Source organism: Rhamphochromis longiceps, linkage group LG15, assembly GCF_057381845.1.
Source record: "Rhamphochromis longiceps isolate RC_006_pf linkage group LG15, R_longiceps_female_GT1.1, whole genome shotgun sequence".
NCBI classification, from domain to species: domain Eukaryota; kingdom Metazoa; phylum Chordata; class Actinopteri; order Cichliformes; family Cichlidae; genus Rhamphochromis; species Rhamphochromis longiceps.
This window is the reverse complement of record NC_140571.1, coordinates 37,746,011-37,771,806: the sequence shown is the minus strand read 5'-3', so window position 1 is coordinate 37,771,806 and position 25,796 is coordinate 37,746,011. Positions and strand designations below refer to the sequence as shown.

The 25,796-nt window shown below is 42.8% G+C and overlaps 1 protein-coding gene across 4 annotated transcripts in view; it reads right to left on the bottom strand.

The window, feature by feature from the left end:
• Positions 1-25,796, bottom strand: part of mast3b (microtubule associated serine/threonine kinase 3b) — a 37,519-nt gene that overhangs the window by 4,086 nt on the left and 7,637 nt on the right. The window contains exons 1-25 of one of the 4 annotated variants that reach the window (XM_085381589.1): positions 24,751-25,229; positions 20,663-20,751; positions 18,114-18,186; positions 15,502-15,580; positions 13,006-13,163; positions 11,603-11,678; positions 11,118-11,327; positions 6,169-6,270; positions 5,818-5,950; positions 5,493-5,572; positions 4,764-4,861; positions 4,263-4,471; positions 3,916-4,054; positions 3,584-3,716; positions 3,313-3,478; positions 2,874-2,975; positions 2,560-2,682; positions 2,204-2,316; positions 1,942-2,108; positions 1,634-1,755; positions 1,339-1,539; positions 895-1,121; positions 595-717; positions 359-495; positions 25-209 (exon numbers count right to left, since the gene is read on the bottom strand). In XM_085381589.1, coding sequence (XP_085237715.1) covers positions 25-209; positions 359-495; positions 595-717; positions 895-1,121; positions 1,339-1,539; positions 1,634-1,755; positions 1,942-2,108; positions 2,204-2,316; positions 2,560-2,682; positions 2,874-2,975; positions 3,313-3,478; positions 3,584-3,716; positions 3,916-4,054; positions 4,263-4,471; positions 4,764-4,861; positions 5,493-5,572; positions 5,818-5,950; positions 6,169-6,270; positions 11,118-11,327; positions 11,603-11,678; positions 13,006-13,163; positions 15,502-15,580; positions 18,114-18,186; positions 20,663-20,751; positions 24,751-24,836 — 3,331 coding nt within the window. In that variant the 5' untranslated portion in view covers positions 24,837-25,229. Of the gene's footprint in view, positions 1-24; positions 210-358; positions 496-594; positions 718-894; positions 1,122-1,338; positions 1,540-1,633; positions 1,756-1,941; positions 2,109-2,203; positions 2,317-2,559; positions 2,683-2,873; positions 2,976-3,312; positions 3,479-3,583; positions 3,717-3,915; positions 4,055-4,262; positions 4,472-4,763; positions 4,862-5,492; positions 5,573-5,817; positions 5,951-6,168; positions 6,271-11,117; positions 11,328-11,602; positions 11,679-13,005; positions 13,164-15,501; positions 15,581-18,113; positions 18,187-20,662; positions 20,752-24,750; positions 25,230-25,796 lie in introns of those variants that run through there. The other 3 variants (XM_085381590.1, XM_085381586.1, XM_085381588.1) reach the window with 3 other exon arrangements.

Sequence of the window (25,796 nt, the reverse complement as noted above, 5' to 3'; positions counted from 1 at the left end):
AAATGACTACATTTCCTTAATTACCATGGCCCTGATGGTCAGGTGCGGGGCTCCGGCAGGGTGTGGAGGGCCCCGGGGAGAGGCTGTGGGTCGGGGAGCCTGGAAGACTCTCACTGGAGGAAACAGAGTGATGAAGACCTGAGGAGAAGCTGCGACTGCAGTGCATCACTGTGCTCTGCTTGGACAGCTTCTTAAAGATGGTCCGTCGCCTAGAAGGGACGATATATAATTCACTGTTGTAGCTTACACTTGAAGGAGAAAGAGCCTCCCAGAGTAAACAGATGATGAGTAACACAGCAGAGCTGCAAAGACAGAGAGAGAGAAAAAAAAGAAACCCAGAACCCAGTCAGATGCTCACCTGTCATAATTATCTCTCCTCTTGCTCTTCTTGCTGCGGCGAGCCATCTTCCCTTTGTGTTTGGTCTTTCGTGCAGGACCGACTTTAATAGAAGTGTTCTCGAGCGCTATGGTCTGAAGGGCCACCTTGTTGCCGCTCTGCACGTTTCGTGAGAATGAAAGAATTTTTTACAGACCTTTCAACACAGAAGCAACTTAAAAAGCAAAGTTCAAGTGCCACGCAGCTCCGAGCCGTACCTTCAGCAGCAGTTCGATCATCTCTGTGTGGACCAGGCCTTGGACAGACTCTCCGTTCACGTGGGTGATGAGGTCTCCAGTGCAGAGGCCTGCCTGGTGAGCCGGGCTGCCCTCCTCCACACTCTGTTGCGATGGTGAAGTGAGTGAGTTTCAAACTGAGCATTACATAACAACCTTTTTATATCACTACCTTCTAGTTTTGGATCACCAAAGCAAAGCAAAATATTTGGAACACGCTACAGTTTACAAACACAGGTTTCAGATCTTTGATCTGTTTTAAGGCTTGTGGTTAAAACCTACCGACACCATGTGATGCACGGTGTAGACGTCGCTGTCGCCCATGTACACACGGATGGCCTGCAGGGTGAAGCCGAACTTCTTCCCTGAGGTGTGGATGATGATTGGTGGCCTCAGGCTGCCGGGGCTGAATGACAGATCCCGGTTTGGGGACGAGTCGCGGGATGAGGGGTTGGAAGACAGTGAGCGTGGGGAGATGGGACCGGGGTGGAGGCCACTGGGTGAATCGTCTGAAACAAACACACAGTTTAGAGATAAATAGACTCATAATCTCACATTTTATGACTCAAATTAGAAGGCCAGTTTTAATTCCACAATTAGAAACAAAAACTGCTGTCTATGGATTACATGTTTAGACTATATCTGCAGAGGCTCTCTGTCAAAGCGGAGCAATAAAAACCAAACTGATTCTGCTGGATTTAAAGTAGTTATGATAACCTTCTGCACCTGTAGTGATGATGAGAGACAGGGCTGAGACAGAGGCAGACTTGGGAACCTTTCCTCCGCAGGGAACCCTCTGCCTGTCTGGCGTCTCCAGCTGGTTACCGAAGCGCCGAGGGCCTGCCGTGTCCTTAGGGGATGACTGCTTCCCGCCGGTACTGTTGCTGCGAATCCTGATCCGCCGAAGATTTGACACCACCACCTCTGCTGCGGACAGAAGGTGTTAAGTGTGAATGTTTCTGGCAGAAGCACCTGGACGTGTTATGAAGAGATGTGTTAAAATAAAAAAAAGTGGATTTACCTTCATCATCAGTGGAGAGGGCAAACCGGGGCATCGTCTCCAGGCTGTGAGTGCTGCTCATTACCAGAGGACTGGTGCTTCTGTCAGACTGGGAGGAACTGGAGGAGGCCCGGGGGCGAAGACTAAAAACAGTAAAAGCACACAAAAAAATGTTGAACTCATAGATCAGCTGATTGAGGATCTGTTTTCATGCAGACCCACAAACTCAGCCACCTGTTTATTATATTATGAATACTATGAAATGTGCAAAAATACGAAAAAGAAACAAGAATAAAGAGGAATAGCAGGTGTCCACATCTTCTGTTTACCTGGCCATGCGTCCAGACTGCCTGTGCTCAGCACTGCCATCTGCTGGGCTTGGCGAGGCTCCGAGCCCTGCCGCATCCCCGTGGTCCTCTTTGTCCTCGCTGTGGCTGCGGTCGGAGGAGAAACTCAGGTTGGACGGTGTTGCCAGGTGTTCTGTGCTGCTGTAAACCTTGATGACAAACAGGTGAAAAGGTGTCAGTTAAGATCTGACTTTTCAAATTTTTTGGCACTCTTACAGCAGATTCTTACTGCAGCAGTCTTTACCTTGCTGAAGCGATGAGACCAGGAAGCAAACTGTCGGATTTCCAAGGAAGACTCTTCGTCGTTAGTTTCGTCGTCTTCGTCAGAGGCCAAATGATGATAGCGATCCAAACGAGCTGAATATGGCAAAAAGGGAAGATGCTCTCATTTAAGAGAAAGTCAAACTTCATGGTATAATCCCGAGAAAAACTCATCACTCTGCAGTTTTATCTTAGCTCGCCCGTATTATATTCCAGCTAAATTTAACCTGCATCCCATCTCCAACACCCACAATTATGGACAACGTTTTGCTCTCACTACCATGTGAAGTCAAGATTACACAGAAAAATAAACCACAAAGAGACTCAGCAGGAACTCACTGTCAAAGTAGCTGGTATCATCCTCGGCCTCCAGCTGAGGGATGAACTCGGCTTTCTGTCGGAGGAGTCCGTTCCAGTCCAGCCCCAAGAAGAAGGGGTGCTGCTTCACCTCTGAGGCTCCACCTAAAAACATTCAGTTAAACACTGGATTAGGATCAGGGTGAAACTCCTCTTGCAAACATGTTTACTTCATTCTTAGTTTCACTTTTTTAAAATTATTAAAATGTAATGTCCCCCTTGCTATAAACCTTGTTTTTCTGATTTAGCTGTACAGACCTGTATAAAAGATCCCTGCTGTAATTTATCAGCATTACCTGTTCCCAGCCGGTCCAAAGGGTTCTGCCTCAGCAGGCGGGTGATCAAATCCTGTGCATCAACAGGTAAGGCATCCTCTCCTTCAGGCCAAATGATTTCATCTGACAATCAGAGAAGATAATAAATAAAAGTACAAAATTAAATATTAATTAAAACCAAATTTACAGTCTTACAAAGACATTAAACAGCAAGTCAGAATGTTTGTGTTTGCCAAAGCATAAGCTTGCCCAGGACTGATGTGGTTAAGATTCTGAGAGTGAAGCAAAGTTGTAGACTTCTGTGCCTACGTCACTGCTTGTGTTTTCAATTCAAATAAAAGGAAAAAGAAACTAGTTTAACATAAAGATTTGATCTCAGTGGCTATTCTATGCTGTGATTCTATTTTTTAAACCTGATGCTCGATTTTTAAGTAGAGAATTCATTCATTTCAAGACGTACCACTGACAACTTGTCCAAAAAGCTCTTCGGGAGTGTCTCCAAAAAACGGGACGCAGCCGACCAGAAATTCATAAAGGATGATCCCCATTGCCCACCAGTCCACTGGCTTCCCATAGCCCTGTCTGAGGATCACCTCTGGGGCAATGTACTCTGGAGTCCCACACACCTGAGGAAGTAAACCAGCAAACATCAGTTTGGATCAAGTGCCTCTACAATCACTGCTGTCCAAAAGTGACAGGTGATTCATCTCTTACACCTGAAGTTGTCTCACCTGCTTGTCAACAAACTCTCTTGTGTCTTTCTCTATGTGACCTTCATACAGGTTGGTCGTCATGTTCATCAGGCCGATTTTAGAGAGACCAAAGTCAGTCAGCTTGATGTGGCCCATAGATGTAATCAACAAACTGTTGGGGGAAAGAAGACGTCAGTGTAAGCGGCGCATTTTACAATTTGTCAAGAAAATGAGGATAAGGGCTGAATTACAGAAAAATCAAGACTCTACATGTGCCCGCTCACAGACCCAACTATGTCAACGGATCCTAATGAAAGCAAGAAAAGCAAGACGGAAGAGCTGAGTGAAGGTGATGTTGGAGATGTCCTTACTTGTCAGGTTTAAGATCCCGATGCACGATGCCGTAGTTGTGAAGGTACTCCAGAGCCAGGACCGTCTCAGCAAAATACATCCTGGACATTTCCACAGGCAGTGGGCCCATGTTTTTCAGCAGGTTGGCACAATCTCCACCTTAAAAGAACAGAACACCTTAAAAAACAACTAAAATCCCAGTAACAGCAGTGATCCTAACACACCAACTGTCCGAGGCAGTAATGCACAGACTCTTATTCTCAGACTCTCTGCACTGGCACTCACTGAAACCGGGTCTTGTTTAAGCTAAGCTAAAATGTTAGAGACATAAAACTGTAACAGCCCCCGCAGCCTCTCCCTTCTTTACCTTCTACATACTCCATGACCATGCAGAGGTGACGTCGTGTCTCAAACGAGCAGAACATGGAGACAACAAAGGGGTTCTCAGCAAAAGTTAGGATGTCCCGCTCCACAAACGCCTGCTGGATCTGGTTCCTCAGCACCAGATTCTGACGGTTTATCTTTTTCATGGCAAAGCGCTGACGGGTCTCCTTGTGGCGAACCAGATACACCGCCCTGCCAAAAACCAAACAAACCTCATTAGCTCAATTACCTGGAAACGGGTAAAAGGCACAGTCACAGTGGCTCACAAAAACGTGCACAAAAAAGGTTGAAATTGAGGCAAACTGCATCAGAATAACAACAATAAAAACTACTTCCAACTAAATGTATTTTCCGCTTCCTGACACCATTTAATCTTTCATCTTAGCTTTGCGACACTTTGCAAATAAACAAAGTGTCGCAAACAAACAAACATCATTTCTAAGATGAAGCAGTGAAATGCAGTTAAACAGACTTGTGCTCTTACCCATAAGCTCCGTTACTTATGAGTTTGATGGTCTCAAAATCACTCTCAAGAGGTTTCCTTCGAGTTGGAGTCAGCGTCTGTGGGCTCTTATTCTGTGGCTGTTTACGCCCATGTGAAAAATTAAATAAGCAGACAGAAGCAATGCTGTGATTAATGCTGATTGCAGATTAAAAGCCAACTACTACTCCAAATACTAATTACACCTGCAATCTACTTAACCAAAATAACATTGATTTTAAATATTTTTGGCATCCTTTCACAATAAAAAGAGTCACCGTTTCCTGATCCGCTTTAAACACATTCAGCACAGCACGGTGGGCAGATCTGAAGAAGCGTGTGCACTTTTCATCTTTGGTAAATGGACTGATTCTACTTTACCTGAGCACTCAACATTAAATCATCTCCTCTCCCAGTATAAACACACTAAAATATAAATAATGGCTCCTAATAAATGTACAGCAGGGAACAGAGGCAGTGTGAACTCTTCCCTGCCACACACTGTCCAATACTGTACATTTATTAAGATCCATTATTTGAATTTTAGCATATTTCAATACTTGGTTTTTGTATTTATTCTAGTTATTTATACTGTTTTAGCTATTGTTTAATAGCACGCTGCATATACTGAGACCTAAGATGCTGTGTTTAATTTCTAACATGTCAAATGGTTGAATAAAGCTCAGCCTGAGTCTGTAATATTATTTGAACTTATTGAATTAGTCAGTTCACCTCCACAGAAGCATCTGTTTCCACTGACACTGACGCTGAGGGCGAGGGACTGGCATCATACTGTTCAAGCTGTACCATGTCTAGAAATAAAAGAAGAAGAGGCTTTAATTTGGGTTTCCAACATTTCTGCACCGATCACTTAAAAATGCAGTCTGCTCTTCATCTAAGTCAGGACTGTGTATTTGTTGCAGTATCATAAAGCATAATAATAATAATCACCTACTCGGGGCAGCATGTTACTTAACCCATGTCTGAAACCGGCTTTAAAAAAAACATCACATATGAGCCACATCACAGGCTTCGCTCGATAACTGATTAAATTTACCTTCTAATGGGTCGCGTGTGAGGCCCAGCTGGCTGATGATGTACCGCGGGATGTCGGTCTTGATTCCCTGGCCGACTTTGGCGTGGCCTTCTGCCGCTTCGAGTAGGTGGTAAAACTCTTCTGGATCAAACTCCTGTCACCAGCATCCAACAGCAGTGTAATTAATGCAGAGTGTCAGGAAACTGAAAGGCATCCAAGATGCCATTTGATTTACTACTAAAAATCCTAAACAAAGCTATGCGCAGAGCTGTCGGGGTAAGGTTGCCGACTCAGATCAGATTTGTGTTAATAAATGGCTGATTGTTGGAGATGACAAACTTGGTATTCGATTGACAAATTTAGGTAGCTTACCAGACATTCGAGGAGCCGAGCCGGTCGAGAGATTATGATGAGGATCTTTCTGACTAGCTGGGTGATGACGGTTACCTCTTCACTTTCAGAGCGCTCATAGGCCTGGAAAACACAAGGAGCCATCAGGAGACTCAACTCAACAGATTTCCAGTTTCAGAGAGGGACTGCAGACGGTTTGGGTCTGAGCGGCAAAAACATGGCTTACATTTACGATAAAGTTTGACCAGTTATTTGTGTGAACATGAGGCGACTGTGATTAAAATGGCTTTAATTTAAAAATGTTAAAATCGCTGAACGAGCGTCTACATTTTAGTCACAACTTGATCTCTGTGCTTTTAATCCACCGTGGAGGTGCACAAAAGCAAAAACTGTGTCACTGTCATTTAATATTGAGAAACTGCATGTGCCAAAAGGATCATCAGGGATTATACAGTGGGGCAAAAAAGTATTTAGTCAGCCACCGATTGTGCAAGTTCCCCACCTAAAATGATGACAGAGGTCAGTAATTTGCACCAGAGGTACACTTCAACTGTGAGAGACAGAATGTGAAAAAAAAAATCCATGAATCCACATGGTAGGATTTGTAAAGAATTTATTCGTAAATCAGGGTGGAAAATAAGTATTTGGTCAATAACAAAAATACAACTCAGTACTTTGTAACATAACCTTTGTTGGCAATAACAGAGGTCAAACGTTTACTATAGGTCTTTACCAGGTTTGCACACACAGTAGCTGGTATTTTGGCCCATTCCTCCATGCAGATCTTCTCGAGAGCAGTGATGTTTTGGGCTGTCGCCGAGCAACACGGACTTTCAACTCCCGCCACAGATTTTCTATGGGGTTGAGGTCTGGAGACTGGCTAGGCCACTCCAGGACTTTCAAATGCTTCTTACGGAGCCACTCCTTTGTTGCCCGGGCGGTGTGTTTTGGATCATTGTCATGTTGGAAGACCCAGCCTCGTTTCATCTTCAAAGTTCTCACTGATGGAAGGAGGTTTTGGCTCAAAATCTCACGATACATGGCCCCATTCATTCTGTCCTTAACACGGATCAGTCGTCCTGTCCCCTTGGCAGAAAAACAGCCCCATAGCATGATGTTTCCACCCCCATGCTTCACAGTAGGTATGGTGTTCTTGGGATGCAACTCAGTATTCTTCTTCCTCCAAACACGACGAGTTGAGTTTATACCAAAAAGTTCTACTTTGGTTTCATCTGACCACATGACATTCTCCCAATCCTCTGCTGTATCATCCATGTGCTCTCTGGCAAGCTTCAGACGGGCCTGGACATGCACTGGCTTCAGCAGCGGAACACGTCTGGCACTGCGGGATTTGATTCCCTGCCGTTGTAGTGTGTTACTGATGGTGACCTTTGTTACTTTGGTCCCAGCTCTCTGCAGGTCATTCACCAGGTCCCCCCGTGTGGTTCTGGGATCTTTGCTCACCGTTCTCATGATCATTTTGACCCCACGGGATGAGATCTTGCGTGGAGCCCCAGATCGAGGGAGATTATCAGTGGTCTTGTATGTCTTCCATTTTCTGATGATTGCTCCCACAGTTGATTTTTTCACACCAAGCTGCTTGCCTATTGTAGATTCACTCTTCCCAGTCTGGTGCAGGTCTACAATACTTTTCCTGGTGTCCTTCGAAAGCTCTTTGGTCTTGGCCATGGCGGAGTTTGGAGTCTGACTGTTTGAGGCTGTGGACAGGTGTCTTTTATACAGATGATGAGTTCAAACAGGTCCCATTCATACAGGTAACGAGTGGGGGACAGGAAAGCTTCTTACAGAAGACGTTACAGGTCTGTGAGAGCCAGAGATTTTCCTTGTTTGAGGTGACCAAATACTTATTTTCCACCCTAATTTACGAATAAATTCTTTACTTTCTTTACCATGTGGATTCATGGATTTTTTTTTTTCACATTCTGTCTCTCACAGTTGCAGTGTACCTCTGGTGCAAATTACTGACCTCTGTCATCATTTTAAGTGGGGGAACTTGCACAATCGGTGGCTGACTAAATACTTTTTTGCCCCACTGTATGTCTAAGGGAACCCTAACTGATCCAACAGGCAAGTACAGTTTATCACTATTAGCACCATTTCATCCACCCCTGAAAAAAAAGCTATAAAAAAAAGAAATACAAGAGCACTGCTTTATGGGGAAACAGTGAAATAAAAATAAATATAAAATTCTAAGGAAGTGGATAGGGCTTTAACAAAAACATGAAAACAGGTGCCGCCTGATAGAATTACATCAGAAATGACGCCACTTCAAACGAAGAGCAATTATCAGAATAATCCGCGGTGGGTGGGCGGAGTCTTCGTGAGTCATTTTCAGTTTCTTCTATAATAACAGAGAAACACCCTGTTCTGGTGACGATACAGCAGCACAGCACACTGTGTATTTGTGATCCAGTCATATGAGAGCTAATTGAAGCTTCCTGCACGACAAGACTATTACTAATCTCAGCCACCTGTCAAATATGAGGATACAGACTCAAGAAAGTGGCCCTAAAGGAAATGTTGCTACTACACCCGTCTACCAGCATTTCTGAAACATGAGATACTCTTTCACAATCTGCCAAGCTTCCTGTGGCTGTGATCGTCATTTCTGTCTACACTTAGGTTTGTGTGGATTATATTTTAACCTTCTGGTAGTGAGTGTAGTAATGTGTAAGTTAAGAAAGACAGCAGTTACTCAAACCTTACGGTCACAGGCTTTCTCCTGCCTGCTCTAAACTCTTGTTAAAGCTTTTCTGTTGTACGTAACTGTGATACAGGCCATGTCTGTGCCTGAAATCACTGCCTAGTGCTATCCATATTTACAGTGAGTACTGCTATACCGTACAAAGTGCAGTATCCCCACAGTTCCTCGTGATCAACACTGACGAACAAAAGAACAGATCGATGAGAAGACAAAGAAAAGTGGATTTTAAGACAAATGTACACAAAAATATTTAGCCAATAAACAGACATTATTTTTGCTACTTAACAGCTGAGCTGAAAGGGGAGGCTCTGACACAGAATCAGAGGATCAACAGTTAGCCCAGAACAGGCCTAAATGGGGGTAAATGGTAAAAGTTTTACGTATTTCCCGGAATGAAGAGGAATATCTTCATCAGATAATTAATGATGCTATCAAAAAGTGTTTTTGTTACTGTGCCCTATGACCTCCTTCTATGCCGGACAGAAATCCTACTGTCTAGCACCTGGTCAGCCCTCTCAGGATTCTTTAACTGTTGTCAGAATCAGATGTAAATGTGCTGAAGGTGCTTTCAGCTACTGTGGTCCTGTTCTTTGGAACAAGCTGCCTGCTGACCTGAGATCAATTACAACTGTGTACAAATTCAAAAACAGACTTAAAACCTTTTCATTCACCCAGCCTTACAGGTGTTGTTGCTTTGTTGTTGTTTGTTGTTTTTATTTTGTTTTCACTGCCTTAAGGTATCATTTTTATGTTTTTGTCTTCTTCTTGAATTTACATGTAATCAAATGTAATCAATAAAATTGCTACTACTACAACACGTTTTTTTGGCAAACTGGAAAGCTCTCCGGGTGGTTCAAAAAGGTCGTCCAGGAAATCGCTTCCTTACTGCAGGAACTTCAAACACCCGCTGTCTCAGAAAAGCCCCCAAAATTTTGCATGACTCATCACACCCAAATTATAATTAGTGTAAAGTGCTCTCATCAGGCAAGATAATAAAATCAAGGACAAATAGACTAGAAAAACATTTTGTACCCCACAGCCAATAAAGCATTAAATGCAGTTTAAGCATAGTTTGTAATTGTTATGATGGGACCAGAGCACAATCACAAACCCGAAGAAGTCCAGATATGGGAAATAGAGAGCAGTGAATGATTATTAATAATTGTTACTAAAATAGGCTATAGTCTTTATGTTTATATCCTTGCTCTCATTCCCCTTTATTGTATCTGTAACATGCAACTTCTGCCGGTGCTGTGCTACTGGAAACTGAATTTCCCGGAGGAACACACCCGAGGGATTAATAAAGTTTCATCTAATCTCTAACCTCTAATCTAGTCCAGAGCACTGTTCAGGTGTTTCTTTCACAAAGCTACTTTTTGTGCATTGCTTCCTGTAATGTACAAGATTTTTATAACAAATTAATAAAAAATGTGTCACTTTTCAGGCAACACCGCAGCCGTGTATCCACGTGGAGGGCTGGAGCCTGCGCAGCTGTCACAGGGTGAGACGCGGGACACCCCTTGGACATGTCCCCAGCCTGTCACAGGGCCCCCTGCATATACTGCATGACAAAGACCCAGAGAAAACTTTCTGGAAAAAACTGTTGCCCTTTTTAACAAAGTGGCCTTGGCACACAAATCAAGTCGTGCGTGTGTGTGCGTAAATATATGACATTTGCTCCACTGTGCGGGAACAGACTTATCAGTTCAGCTGGAAGTACAGAGAGTTAGCCGTGCCTGCTGTCTGAAAGCACGCAGAGAAACACGGGAAGAGGTTGCTATAGAAACTAACACAACATGCATAAGACCTGTGACAAAAGTGCCTCTCAGCATCACTGAAAATTTCCACTAAGAGATCTATTGTGTGTGCCGTTGGCTATCACTGGAGAGGCATGCCTGATTGCACATTTCACCGGGGCTCGATCAATCCTCTTTCAAAACGTCATCACACCCGAATTAAAGAGTTCAGCATCAGTTCATCAGCTGCTGCTTAAAACCAGAGAGAGCATTTGGCCTGCACCGCTTCTCTCATCAGTCCTGCAAAACCTCCAGTGTAACTGGAAAGCATTCACAGGTCTTTACTTGTTCCACATTTTGTCATGTGACAGCTTTGTTCCAAAATGGATTCAGTTAATTAATGACAAAATACTGGTGGTGGCCAGTTACCCCTCAGCTTCCTAGAAGATACACCTCAGCAGTGTGGATGCCTTTCAGATGCACCCTATGTCAGATTGAGGGATTCTCACCTCGTGTAGCAGCTTGTCTAGCTTCTCCTGCAGCTCAACAAAGTAACGAGAGGTAACCAGGCCGTTCTGGGACTTATCCAGACAGTCTCTGACCAGCTCCACCAACTGGTGCTGGATGAAGCCCAACACCCCGTCAGCCAGCCGGAGGGAGCTGTCTGGAGAGTAATGTGTGACAATCTCCAACAAGCGCTCCTCCATCTGGGCTGTGGCCTGCAGGGAGCACACAAACACAGAGTTAGAACAATTAAACGAGCACTGATAATCATTTTTTAACCCCTCTCTACAGCAAATTAAAAAGAATTTCTCCAAATGTTGAAAAGTGGGCTTTAAAAGCTTGTTTAAAAGCATTTCTCCTTATTGAAACAAAACCAAAACCCAAAAAGGCTTCAGGACGCTCCACACAACAACAGGAGAAATGCAAAGTGTGTTTCTGGTTTGAATATGTCTTCGTTGAGAATGCAAAGTTACAGATATCCTGTACGTACCTTTGGAAAACGTTCTCTGTAAACATGGTTCATCATGACTATCTCATTATCGAAGGAAACACTTGATCGGCCCGGGCTACGAAAAAGCAAAACACAACAAATTAGTACATTGCAACTGATCAACACAGAGACATTTATTATTATTACTACTACTACACAGTTCATTGCATTTCTCTTCTAAGCTATTAAATGGCGATGAAGAGTGGTTATGTCATCGAGGCCATCGCAGTTCCCTCGAAATGGCCAGCAGTCAGTTTAGTTCAATCCAACCAACACACACACGTCGGCTCTTAACTAATAGCCTGAGTGTGACTGAACGAGGGTTTTGAGGTCAGCATCAACGATACTTTTGATGTCAGCCTGCGAGACAACATTCAGGTTTGGTGGCTCTTAATCTGCTTAAGCTCCAATCAAGGTGGATTTCACTGTCAGGTTTTGATGTTTCACTTTAAGATGCTTCCGTACCGGCAGCAGCAGAGGTTTCTTCTAGCCAAAACTGTGTGAATCATCGACATCAAATAATTAGTCACTCGCTGCAGCACCACTCCAGCATTGAGGCCAAAGGGAAGGTGTATTTTTACAGAGAAATCTTGCTTGATGAAGCTTCAAACAGAACAGATGGAGGGAAAACCTATCACTTGCAAACAGACTCCCAGAGTCTTTTTTTTCTTCTTCTTGTCATAAAAGACGCCTCTGTTTTACTGGATGGCTTCTGCCCAACACACACTGCTGCAAAGCTCGCTGCAGTTCGCCGCATCAGACACCCACCACCCTCGACTACAGTTCAGCAGCTATGAGACGATGATCCCCGAGGCGCTCTGTTAGCTAGCACGCCCACGCGCGGCACACCATGGTGCCAGAACACAGAGCACTCAGGCACTGCACAAACAGCACGGAGCAGAGCCAACAGACAAAAGTTGTCAAAAACGCACCGCTTTGCAGTCAGATCTCCACCTGCCTGCTGGCCAACGGGCATGTGCGATCAATCGGAGGCAGCTGAGGTGCCAAAACTGGCGCTTGAAGGCGTCTTCAAATCTGACAGTCTATAAATGATACAACAGCGCTCGTGTTCTGTAGTCGCTGTCCAAAGTTAATCTGAAATGTAGGTAGTTAATCCTTTGGGACGGATTACTGCATTTAATCTGTGTGAAACATTACATGTTTTTAATTTGATGGTAGAACAAGAAACAATCTGAACAAAACAGACAGGAGGCTGTGAGAGGTTCTCCCATCTCCGTGTGGATCCTTCCGTCGGTGTCAGAAGGTCGTCTTAAAATAGTGATCCTGTCATTACTTTACACTTTATGTTTTCAGTAACTGAATAAATAACTAAAAATGGCTACCCTAAACAAAGTTTAATTGCACGTTTTTTTAGTTTGTTCAGTTCTGTGTCAATTATCCACCTGAGGCTCCGAGACCGCGGTCGTACCACCGGCGAGGGCCGTCCGTCCTCGTCTGTTATGCTGTCTGTGCTGCGGAAGTGCTTGAAGATGAAGTGAGGCTCGTCTTGTGTCGGCTGGTAGGGAAGCTGGTGGAGACGCTCCTGGGACGAGGAGGAGGACTGCGCACACAGAAAGAAATTAATCAAATGTCTTGAAGGATGTTCAATCATCAAGGTAAACAAACCCCAGAAAGTTGATTCTGTTCATCTACATGTTGCGGTTTCAGTGGGAGAAACGTTTTATCACTCAGCCAAGTGACTTGCAGCTGACTGCAGGTTTCCCCAACCTTATAAACACTACATAGTGACCGAAACTGGCACCATTGACTAACAATGGGTCGTGAGGTCAGTTTCATCATCATTAATATGCAAATTGTCATGAGCTGAAGTTTCTCCCGCTGAAAACTCTGCGTTCAGATGAAAAGAATCAAGTTTCTTGGAATCCATCAAATAAGAAAAATACATCTATTTTCACATTTAATACTGAGCTTCTTTTGAGGCTGATTTAACCAAAACAACGAGCAGTATCTCTTCAGCCCTTCTGAGCTACTTGTTTTGACATTTGAATAAATGTTAAAGTATCCAAATCTTTACTTCCGACCCATCATCTTGTGCAGTGCTTCTAAAGAGTGGGAAAATATTTAAATGAACTCAAAAATGACTTAAGACTGAAAATCCCCGAGAAAGGATCTTCACCTCAACACTACAAAAGCCCAACAGCTTCCCAAACTGGCAAAGATTTGCTGCTGTGTTCACGATTAGTAAGTGCAAGCTAAGCCAGCTTTACATGTTGCAATACGCAGCATCGGCCCTGTAACCACTGCGGGCTGCTTTCGCAAAAGAAGAAAAACAACTAATGTTGCAATTTGCCGGTCTGCTTTTCAGGTGGCATCACTCAACAAGGTAGGCTGCTAAGACTGAAGATCACAAACGGGTTCAGGCAAGTCGGGCAAAGCAAAGGACAACAGCAAACTGAAATTGGTTCTGCATTGTGAGCCTGACTTAAAGGATCATCGAAGGGGAAAAAATAAAATTAAAGCTAAGCTCGTCTTACTAGGCAAGCACAGGCCTACGCATGTGCTGCGTTCTGGCTTCACTCGGGTTTCAAACCCTGCTCTCCCATGAGAAGGTGCTCTTTTCCTTTGCAGTACTGTGATTTTCTGCTTGGACAATCTTTATTCTTTGTATTTTACTGGCTCTACAACAGACTGACGACCTGTCCGAGGTGTACCCTGCCTCTTGCACTATGATAGCTAAAATAGGCTCCAGACCACCTGCAACCCTGAACTGGATACTGATGGATGGATGGATGGATGGATGCACTACTTCAGTGAGAGTAACTGAATCTGGAAAGATCTGTGATATGCTATGAAACATAAGAGTCTAGTTTCTTTTCAGACCAGCTGAAAAACAACACACTGAAAGGTTATAATTGTTTAAAAGACATAACGAATGAACTCAGTGATGTAAAATAATTCCACATAGCATCTTTCAGATCAGAATATTCCACTTATGCATTCTCATAAAATAGATCAGGCACCTGTGAAGATTTGCCCGAAATCCAAATTCACAATGTATATGAATTTAGGTGACCAAAAAACCAAAAGCCTACAGAGGCATTATTATTATTATTTGCAGTCATCTTCCATGTCTACCGAGGCAGAGAGTAACATCTTTTCAAGCAAAATAGGGGACGGTGTCTGTTGCCGGCAATCTGTTTCATTTTGCGGTCCATGTGTCGTGAACAGAACGGGGCCAGAGGGACAGCATCTGCGAAGTCTCTTTCTAAAGCCTCAGTATAAAGAGGGCAGCGGGGGCCACTGAAGAGCCCTTTTGTCCCCACTGACCTCTGGGGCTATGCCCGGGTCGGCCCAATAAACCTCCTTATTAGAGCTTCACACAGCAGACTTTCAAAGACTTGGCAGACTGCCGCCATTACGAACTGTTCATCTGACTGCCGTCTGGTGACATCATCCAGTAAATACAATTATGGCTTTATTCTGCAATAAGACAATTCGCAGTCTTTTAAAAACATCTGGTTGAATCACTGTGACATCCTGTTGCTCAAAAATGCTGTTTAAAGCTACCAAACACTAATGTCTCAGTGTACTGTTAATGTGATGTTATGATGTTTTGTGTTTTTAATAAAGGCTGTCAAAAAAAATAAAAAGTTCCTGAAATTATTTAAATTTCCTTCCCCTCCTCTCCTCATTAATATGCATCCACGCAGACTGTGTGTGTGTGTTACTTCTTACACCGAGTTCCACAGACTTGGAGAATGACTCACTGAAGCAGACGATGGAGGAAAACAATTAGCGGTTTGTCATCATCAGTCTTGGCATTCACTGTCCCTTATTGCATAAACCAATGTGCTATTTGGGCTGAGTGAGGTGTTAGAATCGCCTGGCTGCCATGTTGTGACCGGGGGACGATGGCGCCATTTTTCCGGGTGTCTTACCGAGACGGTGGAGCTCGGCGGATTGGTTCCATAGCCAGACGAAGGGAGGGACGCCAGGGACCATCGTCGGCCCTCGGCTCTGAGGGAAGCAGACATGCACGTTACATAAGCCTCAGCGGCATAGGCATTAGTTAGCATTTCATAGCATTTCATATGTGAAACCTGTTACATAACAGACAACGGAGGTGTCCTGTGACTACATGAGCATGAAATTTATGTCTTTTCCCCCCCACATATATATATCTAAAAATATAAATGCCCATTTCTCCCTCCCTCCCTCACTTTCTCTCATCACTTGATTTCAATAATCAAGCAATAAGAATTTATGAAGGACAAATATTTTTTGTGTAAAACACACGACAGAAAAGTTTAGACATAAAGACAGGGTGCAAGAATTGGAGAAGAAGCTACCTGTCCGCGCGAGCCAAGTGGCTGCGATCACGACAGCAACGGAAAGAAGGACAAGAAAAAAAAGAAAACAAGAAAGAGAAAAGCAGAGAAGTGAGTTTCAGTGAGTTTTAAGAGTCTTGCACAAATGAACCTGTGACCTCTGGCATTCGGCTGAGGGATTAGTACTGACAATGTTGCCTTCCTTGCCACTTTTCATTTGTCCAGATACAAAGAGTGGAGAGCAAACTAAATTAATTTGAGGATGTGTGTTACATAACAGGAAGAGCCCTTCACTTCAAAGCTGGAAAGAACGAACCTGCAGATTGGACTGTACAGCTGCAAAAAAGGGTGGCGGTGGGAGTATGTTTATGTTATTTGGCATTTGCACGCAGAGAAATGATGCAAGGACTGCACTAAACTTTCACACAGATTGTATGGAGAATCAAGTGCAGCTGCATAGGCTGAGTGGCAAACTTCAAGAGCAGGGCTTTTCCTGCTTAGGCAGAGAGTTTTAGCCTGAGCCAAAGGAAAATCACCAGCATCAACACGCTTTAGTTTATCAAATCACACAAAAATACTGCAAAGGCGTCTGTCGTATAACGTAGCAGAAACTCGTTGCCTTTTTCCCCCCTTAAGAAAAAAAGCATACAACCCTGACAAATAGTGTTAAATAGATCGGGACAGATTTAGTAAATTAATAAAAAAGCTTTGACTGCCACAAAAACAACAACAGCAGACGGATTATACTCATGAATCTCTTCTTCCACTAAAGGGTCTCATTAAATGGTGACAACAGGACAACCAGAGCTTCACGCAGTAACAAAAAGAGTTCTCTTCATGGCTGTGAGTCTATTTTATTGCAGCACAGTGACGGTTAGGAATAGATATATGACACAGGATGAGATAATAAGAAAAGTATCGCACAACAATTTATTATCGGCATGAATTTAGAGTCAAGTCTAAGTTCAGCTTATCAAGATAAGTCGAGGGCCATTCCTGTGTATATGAAAATTTTTTTTTTTTAAAAGACATTAACTGACCTTTAATTTGACTGGCTTTTTATACAACAGGAGGAAATCTAAATATTTAATGAATAAATATTTACCTAGTGCCTGTTATTTTGTTGGCAAGCTATGATGTGTTCTCAGAGCAGTCCACAGCACCTGAACCTGCTTATAAGTTTTTAATGACTGTTCTCGGGTGTCTTTAAGGTACTGCCTCACTTGTCGGCTACGCACGCCTGGAGCGAGACAAGCATGTTGCCATGGGAACCGGGCTGAATGATGCGTGAGTAAGGGGGGGTACCCTCCATCTGACTTCACTCATCCTGCCGAGGAGTCTGCAGCGTTAAGGATGGTGGGGAGCGCTCCCGGCTGAGTCAGCCTCAGTCACCTTTCTGCTGTTTTCCTCTCGCTGCTTTTATGAAGACCGTGATCCTGTGTTAGCTTTTTTTTTTTAGTCATTTTTTTAAGTGTGTACTTTTCTGATTTGGATTCACAGTAATAAATCACAAAGACGTAACGCGAAACAATGGCCCAGGTGATTCAGAGATCAAAAAACGACTACCTAACTCAATTCAGTTTTATTTATATAGTACCAATTCAAATCAACAGCTGCCTCAGAGGACATATCGTCAGGGGAGACAATGTAAAGACCCTCAAATATTAGTAAGAAACCCCAACAACTACACGACCCCCTACGTGTAGTGGGAAAGAAAAGCTTTCTTTTAACAAGAAGAAAACTTTGACAGGTGGTTTCTTCTTCTTAAAAGGGGAAAACCAGACTAAAGTTGACTTGACTGATGTGCTAGCACCATTAACTTCGACCACTGTTGACCCTTGACATCATCCTCTACCAGCACAATCCCAACAACCTTCACTGTAAGAGTTGCCAGTTCCAGGAACTTCAAAAATACATCATAAAGCGATTGATTTTAATTATATCTTTAAAAATACTCACTTGTTGTTGTGCTGATTTTACTTTGTATACAAGTGTAATATGATGGATTTTATGGTTCAAACTTTTAATCGAATGACACATGACCTTTTTACTTTTAAGTTTCATTGCAGTATTTCTGCCACATTCAACATGTGGCTTTCTCTTAACAGCAGTGATGCTGATTAATGTCCATCATCCAACAGAATACAAGCATGATTAAAAACGGCAATAAAGCAAACACCAAACTCCAGGGGAACAATTTTTAAGAAGCATTGCCGACATACCTTCGGGCAAATGGAAAGTTGAGGAAGGCACTGGTCGACACATTTCGTGGACTGTCTAAAGGACTGCTGGCGGCTGAAAGACATAAAAACATAAATGAAAGTTAGCACTGTAATAACATACGAGAAAATGGAACGGAAAACAGATAACATCATGTTTATGCAGTAACCTATCATCAGTGCAAAACTAGCACGAATGGTCCAACATATCATTTTGATATTACTTTTTCAAATGTTGCTTCCAGTCTACTAAGGCTCTCGATTCATGGAGAAGCCTCATCCTGCTTGGCTTTGTTTGAGTCTGCAGATTTGGGTACACTAGAGACCATAGTGTGTTTACATGCGAGTGTTGAGTGCCCAATTAGAGTGCGACTGCACTCCATTATTAGCTCATCCTTAGCGTGATTGAGTTCAAAAGGAAGCACAGCTACATACTGCTGTTATGAGGATACGAACGTTATTTTTTCCTGCTGCTTCATTGCATTCAGGGGCTTTAGAGCATCTGCTGCTGATTTCGAAAGCAGGAGGGCAAAATCAAGCATTTCAGTATCTCCTGTCCCTTAACTATGTTACAAGTTCATGAAAATTGCTATTTTATGGCCTTCAAACTGAGTTATCTTTGGTATTTTTCATAAATTCATCTAAAGAAATTAGAACATATTGTGTTTCTTACAAGGCAGCTCGTAACAAAGTGTTAAAGATACAACTTAAAACTAGTTCTTCACTAAGTTCTCTGTTATTTGTAGACTCAACAGTGATTCTTCTTTTTTTCTTTTTTTTAGAAGACAAGACGAGAATTCAACCCTGGCAAACAGCAGCCCCCATCTGTCTATCTGTGATGTTAGGCTGAAAATAATTAAGGTGGGAAGCAATACAGATGCCAGCTGGGTGAACAAATGCTGTTCTGCAGCACTTGATGTAGAAAATTAACGGTTGTAGTCAGTATTTTTCAGACTTGTAGACTAGTCGACTAGTCTGAAATACAAACAAATAAGTGGTCGGCAGTCTTTCACGACAGAACTTAGAAAACACGCCGATATGGAACATATCGAAGAAAAACACGAGGTCATTTTAAATTTGAGCAGCAACACATCACCAAAAGTTTGGAGGGGGCCATATTTACCACTTTTGGTTGCTTTTCATTTGTGTAGGAAAGCTTAGGGACCTTTAGGGAGTTGTGTTTGTTATTTTTGGCAATGCTCACTGCTGAAGCAAATAAATGGTTGCTTAGCACTTTAAAAGATACTACTGTTTGTGTTCTTTCTTGGGTGGTGCGTGAGTGGGGCCAATTTCTTGTTGCGTTCAATACACGCCTAGACTAAGAACGTAACAGTAGCATCTGCTCTTCTTTTAACAACAGTGTGAAACCGTCTGGGAACTGAGAACACCAGATGTTGGACTTTTGGGAGAGCAATGTTGTCCAGTTCTTGTCTGATACAGGATTATGTTTGCTCAACAGTCTTGACTCTTGTTCAGTGTATTTTTCATCTCATGATGCACAAAATATTTTCCAGTGATGAAAGGTCTGGACTGCAGGCCGGTCAGTTCAGCACCCAGCTCTTGTACTATGAAAAGCAAGTGGTTGTAGGAGAAAGATGTACTCTGGATGAAAGCAAACGTTGATTTAAAACTTGTTAATACTTTTTAAGACTGATGGTGCCTTTCCATGGATTTCTAAAATAATTTCAAATTATGATTTATCTGATCACAAAACAGCTTTCCACTTTGGCCCAAACCATTTTAAATGAGCTTTGTCCCAAAGAAGACAGTGTTGTTTCTCAATCGTGTTCACATATGGCTTTGCCCATGTAGTGATTTCCATGACAGAATCATGCCTGTTTTTAAAGCAGTGCTGGCTCAGGGCCAGAAAATCGCAGGAATCTAATATTGATTTTTTTACCTTTGCCTTACACACAGAAATTTCTCCAGATTCTTTGACTCTTTTGACAATATTATGTACTGTAGATGATGATATATTTGAAAGTCTATGTAATTTTAGGTTGAGGAACATTATTAAGAAATTCTTTCACAATTTCTAGATGCGTTTTTTGCCAAATGATGAACCTCTGCCCATCTTTGTTTCAGGGAAACTTTAAGATGCTCTTTTTATACCCAATCGTGTTACTTGCCAATTACCCTAATTAGTTACAAAATGTTCCTCCAGCTGCTTCATATTAGTACCACTCACTTTTCCAGCCTTATGTTGCTGCTGTCCCAGCTCTTTTAAAATACGTCACTGCCATCAAATTCAAAATAAGCTCTGATTTTTTGCCACGAAACAGTAAAATGTCTCACTCTAAAAATCTGATATTTTCTATGTTCTAATGTGTTTTTGAGAAATGCAGATCATTGCATTATGAATTTATATACATTTTACGCAGCACTTTTTTGGGATTGGGGTCGTACAACTCTGAACATCCTTCTTCTCAACGCTGGTAAGGTGAGATGGAAACAAGCAAAGCAAACGCTTCTATAGCAACAGTTCATTCTTTCATCGGTTTGACTGGCCGGTGCAGTGCCGAGATTTTGGAAAACACTGAAACAGGTCTTACCAGTTTGGAGTGAAAGTGGAGAGAGCGGCCGGGAAAGCGTAGGCGACGGCGTCCCGACACCGAGGCTCTTCCTGTTGCTGCTGCGACAGCTGGAGCACAAACAGCAAAAAGAGAAACCTCAACAGCCTGTCACAGTCAAAACATATCACTTATCTGCATCTGCCATCACAATTTATATACAAGTGTTTCTGTAGTAGTTTGAATACTAAGTGACTGCTGTATTCTGCAGATGAAAATAACCTAACATTGGCCTCAGTAGGGTAATCTGTGCCCTGCAGGTGTAGCAGCATGCTGACAAATTAGTTGCAGTGTTACGTTCATGATCAGTGAATAACAAAGCTTTATTTCTTCTCATTATGTCCTCAACAAGGTCCCTTTAAAACCTGCAACATTCTCACTTTTAAAATAATGACAGCAGCTCCACACCTTAACACAGAGCACTGTATGAAACACACTGATAATACCAGCAGCTCTTTTAACTGACGGGAAGAACGATATGGCAATGCCAGAAAATAATAACCTGTTGGTTTCCTTCAAAGTGAGCGTAATCGCTGCTGCCCTGACTTCTTCCACCTATAATTACAGGTCTGAGTCATCTGAGTCTTCCAGTGTTTCGGATTGGCTTTAAGTATGTGTGTTGAGCAGCAGCTTGTCGACACAAAAGGCTCATGACAGTGTAACTCTGAGGAGATTAAGCAGACACTTGACCTCTATCGTAGCAGACCGTTATCCTCCAAGCTGTGACGGTTGAAAAAACACAGAGTAACACCAAAACATGTCTGTTTTGTGTGCACACTGGAAGGAGAAATGGGGGTAAATGGTGCTGTGGAGATAGGACATGGATGTAGAGTGTGCAATCCTCATATAACTACGTATTATTAAACAAAACAAACATAGCGATATTCCTGAAAAACACGTCAAAATTTGTTGTCGGTGTTTACCATCTTTAGGATGTCCTTACATTATTAATTTCATTTCAGTATTTTTTTTACTGTTTCTTGCAATCGCCTGTTTGTTTTAAAGGCAGGAATTTCCATCGTTAATTAGCAAAAAAGACCTTTTTCAGACATTGCTGCAAATCTACTGCAGGGTGCCAGCCTATCACAGGGCTAACTCACTGCGACATTCACGCTCACCATCACACCCACGCCTAATTTAGGATCATCAGCTGACCTAACATGCGTGGCTTGTGACTGTGGTGGGAAGCCAGAGTAAAACCATGTCGACATGGGACCAACATGCTAAGACCTGCACTTTAGGTCATCTGAAGATCATTAATTTTCTGGACCCATATACCTTCAGCCTGAGGCTTAATTTTTTACTGGTTTAAACACAACCAATAAACAACACCGTGTTTGGCGATTCTTGACCAAATGGGTCTGAAAATGATCTACTGTACTGTCTTTTGCGCAAGATTAGAAGGGTGTTTAGCATTCTGTTTAGTCATATGTTGCATCTGTTCGTTTTATTAGTATTTCTCAAGATTATATGAGAGAAAGAAACTAAAGAAAGTAGATCCCTTTTTAAACAATAAGTTTCCAATATTTAAATGCTAATACTAGTAGCAATGCTGTCAGACAAGTAAATAATAAACAGAATACCAATGTATCACCACAATTCACAGGTTACTGCACAGAAAATAACAAATGTGACCTTGATCTATACCACAGTTTGATAGAAGACCCGTTTGATGATCAATTGTGACCAATGCTGTAGGAGAACTAGCAAGTCTTGAAAATTGTAGACGGACGATTGACGCCTTGCAATGAAATTAGCTCCACAGTTCTTCAGCTGAATGACCTATTATCATTTTTTTCTTTCAGCTGCTCCCTTCAGAGGTCACCACAGCGGATCATCTGCCTCCCTCTCACCCTCTTCTGTCGCATCAACCCTCTGCATGTCCTCCATCCCTACATCCATGAGCCTCCTCTGAGGTCTTCCTTTTTTCCTTCTTCCTGGCAACTCCATCTCCAACATCCTTAGTCAAATAATTCCACTAGCCCTCCTCTGCAGATGTCCAAAACCGTCTCAACCTTGCCTCTCTGTCTGTCAACCTGAACTGTCCCTCTGATACCGATCTTCTCCATCTTTAGCTCTGCTTGTCTTCCTGTCAGTGCCACCATCTTCAAACAGTCCTCAAATTCAAATTCATACTCCAATGGATGCATTACAGAGCATCTTTGTGACCTCTACACTTCTCCATCAGCACCCTCAGAGCAAACGTGCTCTTTTTCAGCATGAAGCCATAGTGCTGCTTCTCTTCTTATCTACCTTTAATGACTCTTTCACCATATCTTGATAGTATGGCTGATAGTGTTACTACAGTCCTGCACATCATTCTAGAAAATTGGTATCAATACACTTCTTCTCAGTTACCCAGGCATCCTCTTGCTCTCCAAGATTGTAATTACCAGCCTGGTTAAAAATGCCACTGCCCTCTCTCCTGGAAATCTGCATACCTCTACAGGTATGCCAGCTGGACATGCTTACATAACCACCTTTTCACTCTTAATCTTCCTTCACTGCTGCCCTCACTTCTCCTCACTAATCTTCTTCACTTCCTTATTCACTTGCTTTCCTCGATCTGTCCTCAATCTCTCAGTTCCTTCATTCATTAGGCCCTCTAAGTACTCCTAACTTCTCTGCACACTCCATTCACTCGTTATTACATTTCCATTCCGGTCCTTTAATCACCCTAACCTGCTGCACATCCTTTCAAGCTCAATAGCTCGTGTTAACCTAATACTATTGATGAGCTAATTCTTTCTTTACTTTATTATTTTTTTTCCTCTTTCCTTTCTTAACACTTACCAAAAATACAGCATTCATAGCCCAATACAGATGAGCGTTAAGAACCACAGCTTGCGTTTTTTATGTGTTTTGTTTTTTTTCTCTGCCCACTGGAATTTAACTCAACCAGTGAGATAATTTCCGCCTTCAGAGCACCTCTGCCTTGAGACGCGTTTACGTAACTACAACTGTAATCTGCAGGCAAATGCATGACACACCAGCATGACAGATCAAGAGAGAAAACTCATGAGAGCCACAATCCAAAAAGGATGCCCTTCTGTCACCGGACTCAAGCCTGAAGGGGGGGGTGTGCACGCTGACCGCAGCCGCGGGCCCAGCTTGGTCAACAGATGTCCACCACTGTGTGTGTGTTTGAGAAGGAAAAAGGAGGGAATGCTAAATAATCCCCTAAAAGGAGGAAATTCGACATTTCAAAGTTGCTGGTCCAAGCACTCCGTTCCAAATTTATGATGCAGATAAAATGAAGCAAATACCTTCTGATGTTTTAGAGTCCACAAGATGAATTGAGAAAAATCACCTGATTAAATAACTTCTGGATGCACTGATAAAAAAAATCTCAATATCTAAGATGTCCAGCTGCACATTTAAAGTATTTGATAGCCAGAGGGGCTTTTTCAGACTGCCCTGCACGTTCTGGAGAGCATATCAATCACTGGATGACACTAATCACTAGTGATCCTGTGTGACATCCTGCACAAGGAAGTTAACAGGTGCAGACCTTATCTCCAGTCAGCCAACAGTAAACACAATACATTACACCTAAATATGACTTCCAGGCAGTCATTATAACCCTAATCCCAAATCCAACGTGCAGCACACCAATCTAAACAGGGATCCGCACATATAATTTTATTATTTAGTCTATCCACACAGCTTTATGTGCCAGCTGCAAAGTGCATCCACTGACAAACACATGCAGACCTGCTGTCATGCTACATCCAATTTCAACAAAGGAAACTGCACACCGCGCCTATTATTTTAAGCTCCTGCCTCTGAGAATATTGGCTTTATAGCAAATATTATCTGCAAACAGCTTCAGATACGATGTTTTCTTCATAACCACAAAAACAAAAGAGTAACAGAGAGCAAACACTGGATTAACGTTCAAGCGATCGGGTTGCTGCTCTGAAGCAGCAGCTAGCTCGTGTTGTTAAACGTAAACGGAGACGTTTGAGTGAGTTAGGATAGACTAATGTAATCCTATGTGGTAGCTTTTAAAGACTAAATAGCTATGTGGGCTAGTTTCAACCTCCGGTATGTCAACTTCTGATAAGTACCTCTTCGAGCGCTTCAGTAGCGACACCGAAACAAAAGGGGACTTGCTCTGGCTCGGCACCGCAGACCAGTGAATCGGATCCGACATGCTGGAGGATTTTCTTGCATAACCCCTCGTTTAAAGTTTATGCTGGTTTCAAAAAACACAAGCTCGACTTGATGTGAAATCCGCTCCCCCTCCAGCTGCTGCTGCTAATACTGCTTCTCTCCCCACCATCGTCTCTGCTTCTTCTTCTTCGTCTTCTTCTTTTCGGCGGTTCCGTTTGTATTCAAGCCGGAGTCAAACCGCCTCGTGCCGTCCCAACATCTCCGGAGCAGCCGTTACATCCTCCGGTCTGACGGAAAGCGCTACACCCGGGACATCACGTCCTTCGCGGCTTGTCGGTTAAGCGATACCGCTGAAAACAGCCTCTCAGCCCGCGGTACTTTGTCCACACCGTGTCCGCTCGCTGCGTGTCTCTGCGCGTGAGGAAGCTGGAGACAAGTGCTGCGTTCAAGCGCCGCTCGTTACGTTCGCTACGCACTGCCGCAAAAGTCTGCTCAAGTTTTAGGGCTTTTTAACTGACTTGTGTTTTTGTCGCTTCTCTTATGTTAGCTAATTCTTACAAAACAGTTTAAAATGGACAGTGGCAATCCCCTAAAAGCCTGACAAACAGTTCTGAGTCCAGTTATATTCTCATATGCAATGGTTTAAAAATGTATGTATATTGTATTCATATTAATTTTTGTGTGCAGCACTCGATTTAACAGCTCTTTTCCATATCTCCACTCTGTTCTCATCCATAAAGTGCTTTAAAACCTGAACATTATGACTAACAGCTGGATCTTCTAGTTTCAGTGCAGCTAGCCAAACAAGGAAGAGCCAATTGCTGCTAAACATACAGTTAAAGTGGACAGTATAGCCTTGATTACTTAACATGAAACTCATTGTTGGAGCCAAAGACCACACAACACACTGATTTTTAGTTTTAGTGTCTTTATTTCCCCCTGAGTTATTGGTTCTGTTAATAATTAGCTAACATAAATAAATGTAAATCTATCAGCACAA